This window comes from Panthera uncia, chromosome B4, assembly GCF_023721935.1.
Source record: "Panthera uncia isolate 11264 chromosome B4, Puncia_PCG_1.0, whole genome shotgun sequence".
Classification (NCBI taxonomy): Eukaryota; Metazoa; Chordata; class Mammalia; order Carnivora; family Felidae; genus Panthera; species Panthera uncia.
The window spans coordinates 24,660,443-24,678,026 of NC_064809.1; the positions used below are offsets into that span (position 1 = coordinate 24,660,443).

The window sequence follows — 17,584 nt, forward strand, 5'->3', positions numbered from 1 at the left end:
CATTTTTGAGTGTACAATTAAGTGGCATTAATTACACCCACAATGTTGAACAACCATCACCACTATCTATTTCCAGCATTTCCTTACTTCCAACAAGAAACTCTGTACCCATTAAGCAGTAACTGTGCATTGGCTCTTCCTTGGCTCCTGGTGACCTTTATTCTACTTTCTGTCTCTGTGAATTCATCTCTTCTAGATACCTCAGTTAGGTGGAATCATAAAATATCTTTCCTCTAGTGTTTGGCTTCTGTTACTTAGCATAATGTCTTCAAGGTTCATCTATGTTGTACACGTGTCAAAATTTCTTTCGGTTTTATGGCTGAATAATATTCGATGTCTCTTTTTTGACCGTTGGATTTCTCCCACTTTGCAAAAACACAGAGTACTCCATGGCATACATGAAGCCGTGCACATCATTGAAGGCTTTGTCTTAAAAAAAGACACCAGGGTTGGTGGCGAAGCGGCCCCTGGCAGTTCAGGCTGCCGAAGAAAAGAGTTGCCGCCTTAATAAATCCACTCTTTCTTTCCACGGACATCTCCTCCCCATCAAGAACTGACCACATTTGACCTTTCTGAGTTGGGCAAACTTGGAAGAATGACCCGGCAAGAAGTTAAATATATGGAGAAAGATGATTCAGAGTCCATTTTAATCTTTGCCTACACCTTAAAGGAAAAGAAATGTTCCTAATTTGTGGTTATTTACAGCACTGTAAATCAAGCAAATGCCATGAAGTGCCAATAAAAATTTTTAAAAATCAGCCTTAAATAGCTAAACTCTCAACAGCAGCTCATAAAGTGAGGCTTGGCAGTTGTTAGGTAGTTATGGTTAAATTGACAGTCCTTTGGGGAGTTAAGATATCCAAGAAGCAGAGGTAGTTCAGACTATAGTGATAAATGGTTGGGCTTGTTGGTTGAAGAGATTTTATAGCACACATTTAAGCTTCACCGCCTGTGAGAAGGTGAACAGGAAAAAGAGGTTATCACTTCTTCATAGCCGCTCCATTCATTATCGACCTCAGGGGGTCTTGCGGCACCCTAGAAAACGCAAGGCGGAGGCTGTTTAGAGGCGGAAATCATTTCTAGGTAATGTGATATCGTCAGGCAGAGAGAGATAGGGAGGGAGGGAGTTAGAGAGTTGTGCAAATCTAGTCAAGATCCAAAAAGAGAACGTTAAAAAAAAAAAAAAGAAATATCAGAAAAGGAATTTTTAAGACCACAATAAAGAAAAATAACAAAAATGTAATTTCCTCTGAGACTTTCTGACAGAAAATGGTAGGGCACAGTTATACTGACTCCACTCCTTATGCTAGAAGCTCCCCAAATAACAAGAAGAAAAGCAAAACAAAAGAGGGCACAGTTCCACAGTTGATGAAACTTGGCTTGGGCTCAACCACAGAGTATGATGAATATCTGTTGTATGCCGTGACATTTTCACCAGATGAGTCCTACCTCTCAGGCAGGGGAGTGCTCTGAAAGCAAGTGGAACAAAATGCTAAAATAGCCAACTAACTATCCCTTACTTAGAAAGACAAGGACTTGGGTCATGAGGAGACACAGGAAAAAGTGTAAATCCTGATGGGCTTTTCGTTTCTTAACCTAGAGCTAGAGGGAAGGGGGCTGCCAGACTTATTTTTCCCTATCCAGAAATGGATGAGAAGTGAGACAGGCCTGAACAAAAGACAGAAAACATGACCTGGCTTCCAGTCGCTTACCTGAGTCAGTTGAACAAAGAAGTCAACGGTGAGAGCTGCCATATTTCACTATGAGCTTTTTCAAGTCCTGCCTGGGACACATGCTCCTCCTGGAGAGAGGAGTTATGCCCTCATACAGAGCAGATTGCCTGAGAAATATGAGCCCAATGTTGTTTTGAAGCACATACCTGGACTGAAGTTGCCAGGGACACTTTGCCCTCCCTGGTCCCACAACCATTTTTTAAAGTTTATTTATTTATTGGGGGGGGGGGTCAGAGAGAGAGGGAGAGGGAGAGAATCCCCAACAGGCTCCACCCTGTCAGTGCAGAGCCCAACATGGGGCTCGAACTCACTAACCATGAGATCATGACCTGATCTGAAACCAAGAGTTGAAGGCTTAACTAACTGAGCCGCCCAGGTGCCCTGGTCCCACACCATTTTTGAGCAAAGAGTAGTAGTAAGTATAAGGACAAAAGGTGGGACCTGAATGTTATTTTCAAAAAGGACAAAATCAAACAGAACAAGCAAAAAGCAAGTACAGAACCTATATGAAAAGAAAATTTCCAGAAAAAGAATAACATTTATGACAAATATTACTCTATGTACTCTACCCAGAAGCTAAAAAGGAAATACATTTTGAAAAGCAATCTCAAAGAGGATATAAATGATACAATTATCACAGAGGAGAGAATAATAAGGGCATGAAAAGTGACCTCCTAAGGGCAAGAAAGAAATACAAGATAATTTAAAAAACAAAACAGGGGCGCCTGGGTGGCTCAGTCGGTTGAGCATCCAACTTCGGCTCAGGTCATGATCTCACGGTTTGTGAGTTCGAGTCCCGAGACAGGTTCTGTGCTGACAGCTCGGAACCTGGAGCCTGCTTCGGATTCTGTGTCTCCCTCTCTCTCTGCCCCTCCCTCACTCGCACTCTGTCTCTCTCTCTCTCTCTCAAAAATAAATAAACATTAAAAAATTGAAAACAACAACAACAACACCCATAGAGATGTGAAAACAGAAAAAGGAAAACTCAATACCACTAAACGTAAGATGAAAGACTGAAATAGGAGATTTAACTAGAATTTGACTCTACTCTGTTAGTATGCATGACTGATACCCAACACCTAGTAGAGTGTCTGGTGCAGTGTACATACATATCATTGAATAAATGAATCAGGAAAATGGCAACTTTGAAGAAGGGAACAGAAAAGGGAACTGAAGAAATAATTTAGATATAAGAATTTTTTTTTCCTGAAATACATTAGATTTCAGTCAGTAGACCCAGAAGACACAGAATGCTGTAGAATGCTTCAGACGGTTAAGTTGCTGAACTTTTTTTTTTTTTAACGTTTTTATTTATTTTTGAGACAGAGAGAGACAGAGCATGAATGGGGGAGGGGCAGAGAGAGGGGGAGACACAGAATCGGAAGCAGGCTCCAGGCTCTGAGCCATCAGCCCAGAGCCCGACGCGGGGCTCGAACTCACGGACCGCGAGATCGTGACCTGGCTGAAGTCGGACGCTTAACCGACTGAGCCACCCAGGCGCCCCAAGTTGCTGAACTTTTAAGTGTAAACAAAGAGTTGTATGGGCCTTCAGGCAAAAACAAAACAAAACAAAAGACAAAAACAAAAACGAGTAATGTATTGGCGAGAATATAGATAATGTAGGGCTGGCCTCAGAGTTTCCCACCACACCATCTCATTGGTCAGTTAGTAGTGGAGCAATGACAAGAGTTCCCAGTGGGAAAGTAAGACCCAGACTCATATACTTTTCTAGATTGTTATGAATGTATAAGGGAACAAAGGACAGCTTCCACCTGAGGGAATACAACATTCATGAGCCCGTCTTGGAAAAAGAAAACTATAAACAACAAAATCCATCCAATCACATGATAAATGAGAATAGAGAACTCAGGAAAGGGAAGCAGTGTATAAAAGGACTCACAGTGAGCGTTAAACCCCTTTCTGTAACAGTGGGACCTATGATTTCAGAGAATAAGTAGCACAAATACCAACAATGTAAAATTAACAAGAAAAGTGTTTAAATGGCATGTGAGAATGAAAAGAAGTATGAGTTTTAGTGACTTCATCCTTCATATTGAGGATTCAGCAGATAGTATTTAAAGTGTGTAGTTCTAGAAATAGAGAAGGGGAAGATGGCAGTACACGTGTGCTTCTCAGCTGCCCTTTCCCCCGCTGCTGGTTCCTACTCAATGCCTGAAGAAGCTGCTCTTACATTGTCAGGCAGAACCTATGGAGTTAAGAGGAAAGAGAGAGAGGGAGAGGGAGGGAGACTGCAAGGAGAAGAGGGAGAGAAAACCAAGGAAGAGTAGGAAGGGGAGGAGAGAAGGAAGTGGGGGAGGGAGGTGATTTATTTGTTTCCTTTTGTCCAGACCAGAACCTAGAGAAGAGCCCCAAGGTGAGTATGGAGCTCCAAGTTCTTAAGGAAAATCTACCTTGTGAAAATGGAGAGCTCTCTGAGAAGGCAGCTTAGGCAGGGAGAGGCCCTGACCTTCAAAGCACTCTGGGATTGCTAAGCAATTAGCCAGGGTCTTCTTTTTTGTGGTTCTGCAGTCTGGTGAGCAGAAGGGATGACTGTAGGTGCCTTAACAGAGCATTACAGCTTGCCAGGTGGTCCATCTCCTGATCAGGGAGGGCTGAAAGTGTCTGTCCCATCCCCATAACCCATAAGTTGTCCACTGCCTAAGATGAACTTGGGTTCACATCGAAGAAAGTCTTGAGCAGGCAATGAAAATGGGGATTGAGCAGCCAGAGAAAGAATAACAAACACAATCAATGAAACAGGCAGTTTCTACTGAAACGATGGCTGGAGGAGAACTATTACAACTGGATAACAAACAAATACACAAACAAATGCATTTAAGGACGTTCAAGCATAGTATTTTATAAGATATTTTCTGTAAGAAACCTCCTACATACACACACACATACATACACGTGAACACAAACATGCACATCTGCATATCCAGAATGTATTAAGAAACACTTTAAAATCAGTGAGAAAAGGACAACCCAATACAACAATGGGCAAAAAAGTTGAAAAGGCACTCCACAATATCCAAATAGTCGATACATAACAAACCCACAAATTAAATATTAAATTTAATATTAAATGGTATTAATATTAAATAATATGAATCTATAATATTATTTTGTTTTAATATTAAAAAAAAAATTAAAACTACAGTGAGAGGCCTCTGCAAATCTACCATAATGGCTAAAACATTAAAAACTGTGTAGCAAATAGGTCTCTCAGATCCTGCTTGTGGAGATGTAATCTGGTGCACTATAATGGAAAATTGTTTGATAATAACCACTGAAACTAAAATATAACTCAGTAAGTTCACTTCTATCTAGCAGAAATACATACCTAAATTTACCAAAAGAAATGTACAAGAATGTGTTTATAGTAGCATTATTTGTCATAGCCTCCTAATCGGAAACCAATCCGAATGTCCATCAAGAGTAGGATATATTAGGGCTGCCTGTGTGGCTCAGTTGGTTAAACGTCTGACTGTTGATTTCGGCTCAGGTCATGATTTCACGGTTGGTGGGTTCAAGCCCCACACTGGGCTCTGTATTGACGGCATGAAGCCTGATTGGGATTCTGTCTTCCTATCTTTCTGCTCCTCCCCCTGCTCACATATCCATCTCAAAATAAATAAACATTTCAAAAAAAGGGTAGGATGAATTAATAATTTGTGATATATTCATATAATGATATAATAATATATAGCAATAAAAAAAAATGAATTGGGGAGCCTGCGTGGTTCAATTGGTTAAGCGTCTTGATTTTGGCTCAGGTCCGTGAGTTCCAGCCCTGCCTCTGGCTCCACACTGATAAAATGGAGCCTGCTTAGGATTCTCTCTCTCCCTCTCTCTGCCTCTCCCCCGCTCATGTGCTCACTTTCTCCCTCTCTCTCTCTCTCTCTCAAAATAAATAAACATTAATTAATTAATTAATTAATTAATTTTTTAAATTTTATTTATTTTTGAGAGAGACAGACAGAGTGAGCATGAGCAGGGGAGGGGCAGAGAGAGAAGGCGACAAAGAATCCGAAGCAAACTCCAGGCTCCAGCTGTCAGCACAGAGCCTAACTCAGGGCTCAAACTCACCAACCCCAAATCATGACTAGAGCCAAAGTTGGATGCTTAACAGACTCAACCACCCAGGCACTCCTAAACTATTTTAAAAAGAAGACTGAATTGCTGCTATATGCAACAAGAGGGATGAATCTCACAAATCCAATACCGAGCAAAAGAAGACAGAAAAAAGGGTATAACTCTATGACTCCATTTATTTAAATTTCAAAAATAGGCAGAAGTCAGACAAATGTTTACCTTTAGGGGGGAGCTTCTGGAATATTTCTAATGATTTTTATCTTCATTTGTGTTTGGTTATACAATTATATTCCCTTTGTAGAAGTTTGTTGAATTGTACATCTATGATTTGTGAAGTTTTCTATATTTAATTAAAATGTTTAGAAAAAACCAACATGCATTTATAATAAAATCTTTCAGTAAATCAAGAATGAAAGAATATTGTTAAAATATAAAAAAAACCTAACACTACAAACCAAGATCTTTTATTACATATCATATTTAAATACTACCGGTAAGCCCATTAATGTCAGGAAAAAATACAAGGAAGCTCACTATCACTTATATCATTAAAAAATTGTTCTGGTGGAAAAAATGTTCTGGGAATGTTAGTCAACCCTGCAGGTAAGAGAAATAGAGTATAAATATCAGAAAGGGGTCAATAAATTTCATTATTTGGGAATAATATGATTGTATACCTGGAAATCCAAATGATATATCTGAAAAATTAATTTAAAGACTAGGTGAACTCAAAATGGATAAAGGACCTGAATATGAGACAGGAAACCATCAAAACCCTAGAGGAGAAAGCAGGAAAAGACCTCTCTGACCTCAGCCATAGCAATCTCTTCCTCGACACATCCCCAAAGGCAAGGGAATTAAAAGCAAAAATGAATTACTGGGACCTTATGAAGATAAAAAGCTTCTGCACAGCAAAGGAAACAACCAACAAAACTAAAAGGCAACCAATGGAATGGGAAAAGATATTTGCAAATAACATATCGGACAAAGGGCTAGTATCCAAAATCTATAAGGAGCTCACCAAACTCCACACCCGAAAAACAAATAACCCAGTGAAGAAATGGGCAGAAAACATGAATAGACACTTCTCTAAAGAAGACATCCGGATGGCCAACAGGCACATGAAAAGATGCTCAACGTCGCTCCTCATCAGGGAAATACAAATCAAAACCACACTCAGATATCACCTCACGCCAGTCAGAGTAGCCAAAATGAACAAATCAGGAGACCATAGATGCTGGAGAGGATGTGGAGAAACGGGAACCCTCTTGCGCTGTTGGTGGGAATGCAAATTGGTGCAGCCACTCTGGAAAGCAGTGTGGAGGTTCCTCAGAAAATTAAAAATAGACCTACCCTATGACCCAGCAATAGCACTGCTAGGAATTTACCCAAGGGATACAGGAGTACTGATGCATAGGGGCACTTGTATCCCAATGTTTAGAGCAGCACTCTCAACAATAGCCAAATTATGGAAAGAGCCTAAATGTCCATCAACTGATGAATGGATAAAGAAATTGTGGTTTATATACACAATGGAGTACTACATGGCAATGAGAAAGAACGAAATATGGCCCTTTGTAGCAATGTGGATGGAACTGGAGAGTGTGATGCTAAGTGAAATAAGCCATACAGAGAAAGACAGATACCATATGTTTTCACTCTTATGTGGATCCTGAGAAACTTAACAGAAACCCATGGAGGAGGGGAAGAAAAAAAAAAAAAGAGGTTAGAGTGGGAGAGAGCCAAAGCATAAGAGACTCTTAAAAACTGAGAACAAACTGAGGGCTGATGGGGGGTGGGAGGGAGGGCAGGGTGGGTGATAGGTATTGAGGAGGGCACCTTTTGGGATGAGCACTGGGTGTTGTATGGAAACCAATTTGACAATAAATTTTATATATTGAAAAATAAATTAAAAAAATAAAATAAAATTAAAAAAAAAAGAAATTTCATGGGAAAAAAAAATAAAGACTAGGTGAGATGGCTAGCTAAAAAAACCCTCAATATTTAAATATCAATAGTTTGCCTATAGACAAATGATAATTAAGATAATAAAAAATGGAAAAATCACATTCACAATGTAATACAAAAATAAATACCAATGAATAAAAATTAAGATACATGAAGAAAAATAAAACTGTTGAGGATCAAATGAAAGAAGAAAATTAGACAATAAAACTCAATATTGCAAAGTGTCAATTGCCCTATATATTCATGCAATCCATAATCCACACAATTCTGGGAAGAGTGGGGATTTGATAAAATAATTTATCATGTTTATCTTTAAAAGTTAAGATGAGGAGGGGCACCTAGGTGGCTCAGTAGGTTCAGTGTCGAACTCTTGATTTTGGCTCAGGTCATGATCTCACAGTTTGTGAGACTGAGCCCCACATCAGGCTCTGTGCTAACAGCATGGAGCCTGCTTGGGATTCTCTCTTTCCTTCTCTCTCTGCCTCTCCACTACTCATGCGCTCTCTCTCTCTCTCTCTCTCTCTCTCTCTCTCTCAAAATAATTAATAAACTTAAAATTAAAAAAGTTAAGATGAGGAAAAACCAGGAAAATTATGAGAAGGGATAATAAAAATGAACTCTATACTCACTACTATAATAAGAAACTGAATAGAGAGTTCAAAAGCAACTATTTAGATTAGCGGATTATCTAGCAAATTGTTTTGAGACACCAGCTAGGTTTTCTTTTGTGGGATGGGGGCGGGGGTATTTGGTGAAGAACCAGATACCTAGTTCACTTTTTAAAATGTAAAACCTTTTTATTTAGACTTTATCTTTTTAAAGCAGTTTTAAGTTCACAGCAAAATTGAGGGGAAAGGTACAGAGATTTCCCATATGCACCATGTCCCTACACATGCATATCTTTCATGTTCAACATCCTCCACCAGAGTAGTACATTTGTTACAATTGATGAACCTACATTGACACATCATCACACTGAAAGCCCATAGTTTACATTACAGTTCACTCTTGGTGTTGTACATTCTATGGGTTGTACAAATGTGTAATGACACGTGTCCATCATTATGGTATCACACAGAGTGTATTAAATGCTCTAAAACTCTTCTGTGCACTGCCTACTCACCCCTCCCCATCCCCACCTCCTGAAAACCACTGATCTTTTTTCCATCTCCATAGTTTTGCCTATTCTAGAATATTATATTGCTGGAATCATACAGTATGTACCCTATTTCACATATTACTAAGTGAAAGTTTGGCTACGTTCCTCTGTGTCTTTTCATGGCTTGATAGCTCATTGCTTTTTAGCACTGAATCATTCTACTGTCTGGATATACCACAGGTTATTTATTCATTCATCTTCTGAAGAACATTTTTGGTTGCTTCCAAGTTTGGGCAATTATGAATAAAGCTTCATCTTTGTGTGTAAGTTTTTGTGTGGACTTAAGTTTCCAACTCTTTTAGGTAACTAACAAGGAGTGTGATTACTGGTTCATACGGTATGCCTAGTTTTATAAGAAACTTTCCAACTGTCTTCCAAAGTGGCTATATCATTTATGCTAGCAATGAATGAGGACTTCTTGCTGTTCCATACTCTTGCCAGCATTTAGTATGGTCGGCGTTCTGGACTTTGGCCATTCTAATAGGTATATAGTTGTATCTATTGCTGTTTTAATTTCAACTTCCTGATGACATATGATGTGGAGCATCTTTTCCCATGTTTACTTGCCATGTGGGTATCTTTGATGAGTTGTCAGAAAAGGTCCTTGGCCCATTTAAAAACTAATCAGGCTTTCTTATTGTTAAGTTTTAGGAGTTCATTGTATACTTTGGATAAAAGTCATATTTATCAGTCATAGTTATCATATGTGTCTTTTGCAATTTTTTTTTCAGTCTGTAGCTTGTCTGCTCATTCTCTTGGCATTGTCTTTCAGAAGATTTTAATTTTAATGAAGTTCAGTTTACTTATTGTTTCATTTATTGTGCCTTTGGTGTTGTATCTAAAATGTCATCGTCAGCCCTAAGGTCAGCTAGATTTTCTCTTATGTTATCTTCTAGGACTTTTATAGTTTTGCATTTTACATTTAGGTCTACATTTTGAATTAGTTTTTGTGAAAGATGTAAAGTCTGTGCCTAGGTTTATTATTTTTTGCATGTGGGTATCCAATTGTTCCAGCACCATTTTCTAAATTTTATCTTTTCTTTCAAAAATTCTTCTTGAAATTTACCATTTTATCTTCTTCATTTTATTGCCTTTGTTACTTTGTTAAATATAAGTTGTATATAGTTGTGTGGGCCCATTTCTGGGTTCTGTATTCTGTTTCATCATTTAATTTGTACATTTTTTCACCCATACCATGCTGCCTTGATTACTGTTTAAGTAATCTAATTAGGTAAGTGATTTAATTTAAGTAAGCTAATTACTATTAGCTTTATAGTAGATCTTAAAGTCTGGTAATGTCAGTCCTCCACCTTTGCTGTTCTTTAATGTTATATTGGCTATTCTGGGTCTTTTGCCTCTCCATATAAACTTTAGAGTCATTTTGTTGATATCCACAATATAGCTTGCTGGGATTTTGAGTGGGATTACATTGAATCTATAGATCAAGCTGGGAAGAACTTACATCTCAGCAGTATTGAGTCTTTCCATCTATTAACATGGACTATCTCTCCATTTATTTAGTTCTTATTTAATTTCATTAATCAGTTTTGTCATTTTCTTCATATGGTTCTTGTACATTATTTTGTTAGGCTTATAAATAAAGATTTTGTTTTGACAGGGGTGCCTAGATCATTTTTTTATGCCAAAATAAATTGCCAATGGATATAAGGTTTAAACATACAAAAGTAAACCATAATACTAACAGCAGAAAAGATGGATGAATTTTTGTATGATCTTGGAACTAAGTGTGAGGTACTATGATTGCAAGTGCTTTATATATAATAGCTAATTTAATCCTCACAACTCTACTAAGTAATCATTTTTATGGTCCGTATGTTACAGATAAGGAAACAGAGGCTAGATAGGTTAAGTGTCTTGTCCAAGATTATAGAACTAGTAAGCAGAAGAGATAAGATTTGAATATCAGAAGTCTAGCTCCAGGGTTTGTGTTTGGAATACTACACTGCTTCTCTGGTAACCAAATATATGCAGTGCCCTCCTACACATCCTATGTATATGCACAGATGATATTTAAGTTTCTGAATTTAAGAACATTACACAAAGTAAAAAATATTTATAAAAAGCAATCTTGGAAAATATACACTATATATTATAGACAAGGTACTGAATTTTTAAATATGCAAATAACGTACAAATCACTAACAAATGGATGACAAAAAAGAAGGAAAAAGAAGCCAACAAAAATAGAAAGACATGAATAAGCTGTTCATTGAAAACAAATACCAATAGCCAGTAAGCTTATATGTGCCATTCATCTTGAAAAAGTACCAGTTAAAACAATGATAAAATATCACTTTTGTCTACCACACTGTCAAGTATTGAAAAGTTTAATAAAAATCAAGGTTTTGAACAAGTTGAGGAAAAACAGACACATCCTACTGTCAAAAGTGTAAACCGCTAGAAGTTCGACATGGTGATTTGGCAGCATCCATCAAAAAAATTAATGTAACTATCATTTGACCCATTAATTACACTTCTAAGTATTTATTCCACAGATGGAATGAGTGGCTGAAGATACATATGCACCAGAATGTTTGCTGCATCAGTATTTATAACAGTGGTGTTGAAGTATAGTCTATATGATGATGACAATTCACCAGTTGTTGGTTATTAGTCTGCGAGGAGATAAGGGATCGGAATATACATCAACTAAGAGTACTGTGAGTTCAGGTGACATTTTTTTTCATAGAAGTTTTTCTTGAAGTATGTTGGTTTATATTTGGGGCAAGCTCCTTATCTCAGTGTGAAATAGCACTGTGAATAGCACTAGTTTATAATAACTAAAAAATGGAAATAACCCAAAAGTCCGCCCAGGAGGTATTTGCTAAGCAAATTATATTAGATACAAAATAAAATTCTACACATTCATTTAAAATAATGAACTCTACACACACACACACACACCCACACACGATGGAATGGAAAAAAATATTGCAGAACAATATGAATATAGTAAGAAGTGCAAGATGAAAAAGTACAAGTTTGTGTATGCATCGAGTTTCCGAAAATACACACAAGACATTGTTAACCATGGTTATCTTTGGGGTGTGGGATTGGGGTCATGGGGAGATAGGGTATGGAGTTTTTTATCTTATGCCCTTCTACACTGCTTACATGTTTCTACAACTAGCATAAGTTACATTTGTACTTTTTCAAAACATGATTTCAAATTTTAAATTTTATTTAAAAGTTGTGAATATAAGTCAGAATGAGACTCACTGCAGATCAAATTCCAGAAACTGGCTTTGGGCTGCAGTTTGTTTCAGAAGACTTACTGAGGCAATCTTTGCATGAATTTCCACGGAGTCATCTGTGTAAAGATGTAAAAAGCACATCAGCTTGTTTGTCCAAACTCAGAAATTCGTTTTGCTCACCTTAAAAAAAAAAGAGTTTATTATGGGCAATGCATACACTTCTCAAACCAAATTTTTAGTCCATTTCTAAGATGTGTCTGAATAGTCAGGATTCTGTCCCTGCAGTGTGACAATCGTTCACCTTATTCTGACCATAATTGTTATAAAGAAGTATAGGACCAGAAGACTGTTCAGGAAGGCCCAAAGATGGTATACCACAGTATGAATTGGACAAAATCTGGGGGTCCTACATGCTTCATGGACGCCACAGTTTATACTGCCAAACCTTACGGGATATTAGGCCTTTCTGAGTCATCTGGAACACATTAATAATCATTACCAGTTGTACAGTACATGCAGTTTGCAAAGTGCTTTTATATCCCCTGTCTTACTTAATCCTCACAACAGATCTTTGGAGTAGGTAAATTTCATAGATCAAATCTTATAGATGCAAACACTGGGTATACAAGGCTTATGCTTATTCCCCAAAGTCACTAAGCAGCGAAGAGGCAAAGACAGGTTATGCCAGTCCAAGTTCTTACCAACACCCCACACTGCTTTCCAAGGCATGGCCGACCTAAGCTGCCCCAGACAGAAGAGTCTGGGAGGCTTGCTTATTCTCTGTGTTTATTTGCATGATGTTATGCTGTTGAGCTGGAGGAGTTTAAAAGCAGACCATGGCTGTTGCCACTGTTTGTTAAACACTGCTACTTGGAGCAAGCAGAGAACACAGACCGCAGCTTGAGTTCTTAGTCATCTTGAAGAAGATCAGGCAGGATGAATACAGGGAAAAGCAACTCTAGTTGATATGGACGAAGGAAGCTCTCGCACATGCTGTTTTCTATTGGTATGTCTGTTCTTTCCTACCTTTGTTCTACTTTGTGCTTTTCTCCATGAAGTTCAAAGTAATGATAATAAAACGATCTTTCTTGAAGGTGTTCCCAACTCTGATCCCAACTATTAGTACTTCAAATGTTTATTTATATTTTTCAGGGAAAGAGTGCATGTACATGTTGGGGGAGGGGCAGAGGAAGAAGGAGAGACAGAGAGTCCCAAGAAGGCTCCATGTTCTCAGCACAGAGCCTCATGCGGGGCTTGATCTCACGAACCATGAGATCATGACCTGAGCCGAAGCCAAGAGTGGGATGCTTAGGCGATTGAATCACCCAGGAACCCCAACTATTATTACCTCACAGCAGTCTTTCGTGTCAGATAGCTTTCCTTTCCCAAGGCTCTTCACTAAACTATCCTTTTCTCATATTCCATGTGTATTTCTACTTGCATTCAAACCTTATATAGAGGAATTATAATTACATGATAACACTTTCCATTTATTAAGCACCTTTTAATACCAGGCACTGTGGTAGGCACTTTATATATCCTATATGATCTCTAAACCTTGTAGCAAATCAAGGTATGACTCATTCTTCTCACTTTGCAGATGAAGAAACCCAAGCCCAGAAGTGACTGAATCTGGATCTTATAGTAGCGAGTGGGAAGAGCTGAGATTCAAACATAGATCTGTCTAGCTTCAAAGTCAAGATTGTCTCCAGTACATACATAGCACATGGTAATAATGCTTATTGTCATAGCTATTGAAAGAAGGTATTTAGTGAAAATGTTCATTTTGAAGTTATGTATTTTAACAGCATCATACTCTCTTTTCCTCGGCTCTTAAAAGGTGGGTTGGTGGTCTAAGGTGATGAAAGTCAAACCTAATACAAATGCAGTACTCCCATATCATATCCCTTACCAACCTGAAGAGAGTTACAACATATAATGGACCCTTCTGTTCTTTCTCCACCTGGTCAACTCTCAAAGGAAAACAAAATTCATATGATCATTGAGGTCTAGAAATTAACTTTTATTTTCAATCTGTCAAGAACTCCTGGCAGTTATTAATTTTATTAAAATGATTACATATGGCAAAACAAAGAATAGAGGTAATTCTATTTCTCTACAACATAAATTATGAGTTAGATTCTTAGCTGCTGGCTCAGCATTGTTCAGGATTCTTTTAAAGGATTTGGGAGGGGAGGCTTTAATTTCCAGAAAATGTTAAAGCAGCAAGAGAAAAAATAAATTAAAAGTAATTGCAAATGGAGATATTGCCAAGGATGTCCTAATTATAAAAGCTTCTTGATGTGTTTATAGGCCAGATTCCAAGCTTTGGTATTAAAAGAAAAAATCATGTGAAAGCTCTCCTATATTGGCTTGTCATCCATATTTTATATCATAGAGCAAATCTGCTGATTCTTTTTAAAAAGATGGCAAAAGTGAATTATGACTAATTCAAACAAAAAACAACCAGCATCCATTCATCTAACTGAAATATGTCAAAACAAAATCAATTTTATTAAAATATTTAATACCAGAATAACTTATAATAGTATGAAAAAGAGTGAAGTACTTGTCCTTAGTTTTCTCTGACATGATCACATTTTGACAAATTAATTTATAAAGATTCCAAAGTTTTTATCATGGATCCGTAACTACTTAAGGATGTAAACCAAAAGAACTCATACTTCATCCGATCATACAGTCATAACTTAACATATCTTGCTTTGCACTTACTGTTACTGCAAACAGCAATTTAGAAAACAAAGTAAAAATATATATATACAAAATATTTTTATATCAAATTATCTTCATTACACTAAATAAACCCAATCCCCAAATGCTATGTTACATGAAAAAGTGTCCTACAATTTATATCAAGAATGATATTGTCCATGTATCAACTAGAGCAGCCTTTGGTTTTAAAAGCGTTTTGCAAAATAAGGAAAAATATCACCACACGGCTGCACTATTGGCTCTCATTCACACTCACAAAAATGCTTTCCAGTTAAAAAAAAATTACAAAATAGATTACATACCCAGAAAAAACATCCCACCATAAAAGAGTCAAATCCTTTTTTACTTCTCTGTAGCACATATACTCTGTTATATTTGGCATCTCTGGTGTTTATTCAAGTTTCAAGTCTCCCCAAGCTGATTAGAATATTATTGTTTGATTGAAACCTATATTCTTCTTTCTTGATATTGATTATTCTCACTCAGTGATAGTCTAATTTAGAAACGAAATGTTCTTTCTTTTAATGCATGATTTCACTTAATTTTTACTTAAATGTCCTACTTGGCAAATTCAAAGACTGTCAATGTTTTGTTTTCCATATGTTTTAAATTTAAAAATCAATTTTATGTCTGTATATGTATATTCACATAGAGATACATTTCTTTCATTGTCTTGTTCTCGTTGCAATATAAATTGTCCATCAGCAATTATAATTTGAAATGAACCAAATAAAAGGTTTTCAGCCATTCCATATGAAAAAGTTTCCATCACAAAAAGCACTGACCTCTAATGCAAACAGGATTATGTGTTAAAACTAAACTACAGGTTTAGTTCTGCACGGGAAAATTCTGAGTAACTTACGTAATAAAATTTTAAAACACTTATGCAAAACTTAAGAAAGAGAAAATCCAAATTACTTCTAAAGGGCACTGTGGTGTTTCCCAGCAGTGCTTGGAAAAAGTTTTCCAGATCACAATGGATTCACTGGGATTCTTCTTAAATAAACATATTACGTGATTGCCGCTCCTTTCATTTTGGACCTTTGTAGTGTGTCAGATAGGCAGGCAAGATACATGCATGAAATTCTCACTGTCACTCTGAAAAGCATGCTGAACAATTTTAAATACTGCAGCAGTTTTTTGTTTTTTAAAGGAACATCTCATTTGGGCTGTGTAGATTTCCAAGTTTTAACATGTGAATTACTGAAAACATTTTGAGGGCTTTCAGCAGTTCTGGTTTCTGTCCTGAAATGGTTAGGCCCATCTGGAAGGACACACACGGACTAACAAGCATTGTGGCGTTGTCATTTGAGGCACAGCAGCTCTGCTGTGCCCACGTTGTTGCTTATTTTGGGGGGAAGCAAGGCACTTACTGTAATGGCAATGCAGACACTTTATGCATAGTTTGAGTAACATAAAATAAGTTACTACTTTTGATTAAAGTGAGGTTTTCATAATTTATATGTCTCTTATAGAAGCAACTAAATGATATATTTAGGATAATTAAAAACAAGAAGAGGTTTGAGAGGGAGTCATTTTCACTTTTGCTTCGGCTCTTAAGATGAGGGTTGATGGGAAAACACTGACAGGAAGAGCAGCCGTAGGTCTGAAAAGTGACAAACCCTTAAAATGGCTGAACCAGTGGCACTTTGACCGTCTTTACTTCTGCTATATGTGATGACTTCTGGATGATGCAGCTGGTTGTTCCCTGCAGTGTATCTTTGCCCTGTGCAAGATTGGTTAAGGCCATCGCTGCATTAATCTCCTTCCAGTATGTATCGTCCTTGCTTGGTCCCTTCCTATTGGCTGCACTGGATTTAAGCAAAAAAGAAAGAAAATGATCAAACTCATTGCAGCATACACAGAAAATGCCATCAGCGAAACGCATAAATGGCAAATAAAAACATATTTCTCACCTGTCACCCTTATTGGATCCATTTTCCAGAGCGTCTGTAAAGACAAGCAAAAATTCAATTACTTTTCTTTTTTTCTTTCTTTTTTAACCTCAGGAGCTGCATCATTAATTTACCGGCATAGAGATTCATCAGGAAATCTGGTTGAAATTAATTAATTTTTTTTACAAAGAAAAAGTAGTTTAGATTAAGATACAAAAGAAATCTCTTTGCAAAGAAGCAGGATGAGAAGAGGTAATAAAGAATTAAAAATAGCTTTCATAAGTAAACAAAAATCTGATGTTAATGTATGCTGAAAAATTGGGCCTTTTCATGAGGAGGAAGACAGCACAGGGACAGGAACACTAGCTCTTCCTGGGCCAGGTTCTGGTCTCACTCCCTCACTCACCCGCTGTCTACCTTTGGATAGACTATGATGCCCCCACAGTCTGGGATGCAGTTTCCTCAACTATAAAATAAGGGAGTTCCTAGAAGATCTTTAGAGTGCCTCTGTGATTTCATGGGACTCAAACCTTCATCTCAGAAAAAGGACTGGCAAATAGTTCCCTCTGACTAGCTAGCCAGAGTGACAGATTCAACACTGGCAGCAGCACTGGACTTCTGGCATGTTAGAGTAAACAGACATCAGTCTTCAAGCTGCAAAGGAAACCCTCTTACTGTAGGAAATGAGCATTAGGGTGTGAGCTTTGCTTATGCACTCTCTCTATTGGTGTAGATTCCCTCCCTCTCTCAGGCACTAATGTCTACCAATGCAAACATCGTTAT

General features: G+C 37.5%; 1 protein-coding gene across 1 annotated transcript in view; it reads right to left on the reverse strand.

Annotated features, from left to right (window-relative positions):
- Positions 1-14,181: 14,181 nt before the first annotated feature.
- MKX (mohawk homeobox) overlaps positions 14,182-17,584 on the reverse strand; it is a 65,108-nt gene continuing 61,705 nt past the window's right edge. The window contains exons 5-6 of the mRNA XM_049626953.1: positions 16,823-16,856; positions 14,182-16,717 (exon numbers count right to left, since the gene is read on the reverse strand). Of these exons, the coding sequence (XP_049482910.1) occupies positions 16,531-16,717; positions 16,823-16,856 (221 nt within the window). The 3' untranslated portion in view covers positions 14,182-16,530. The remainder of the gene's footprint in view (positions 16,718-16,822; positions 16,857-17,584) is intronic.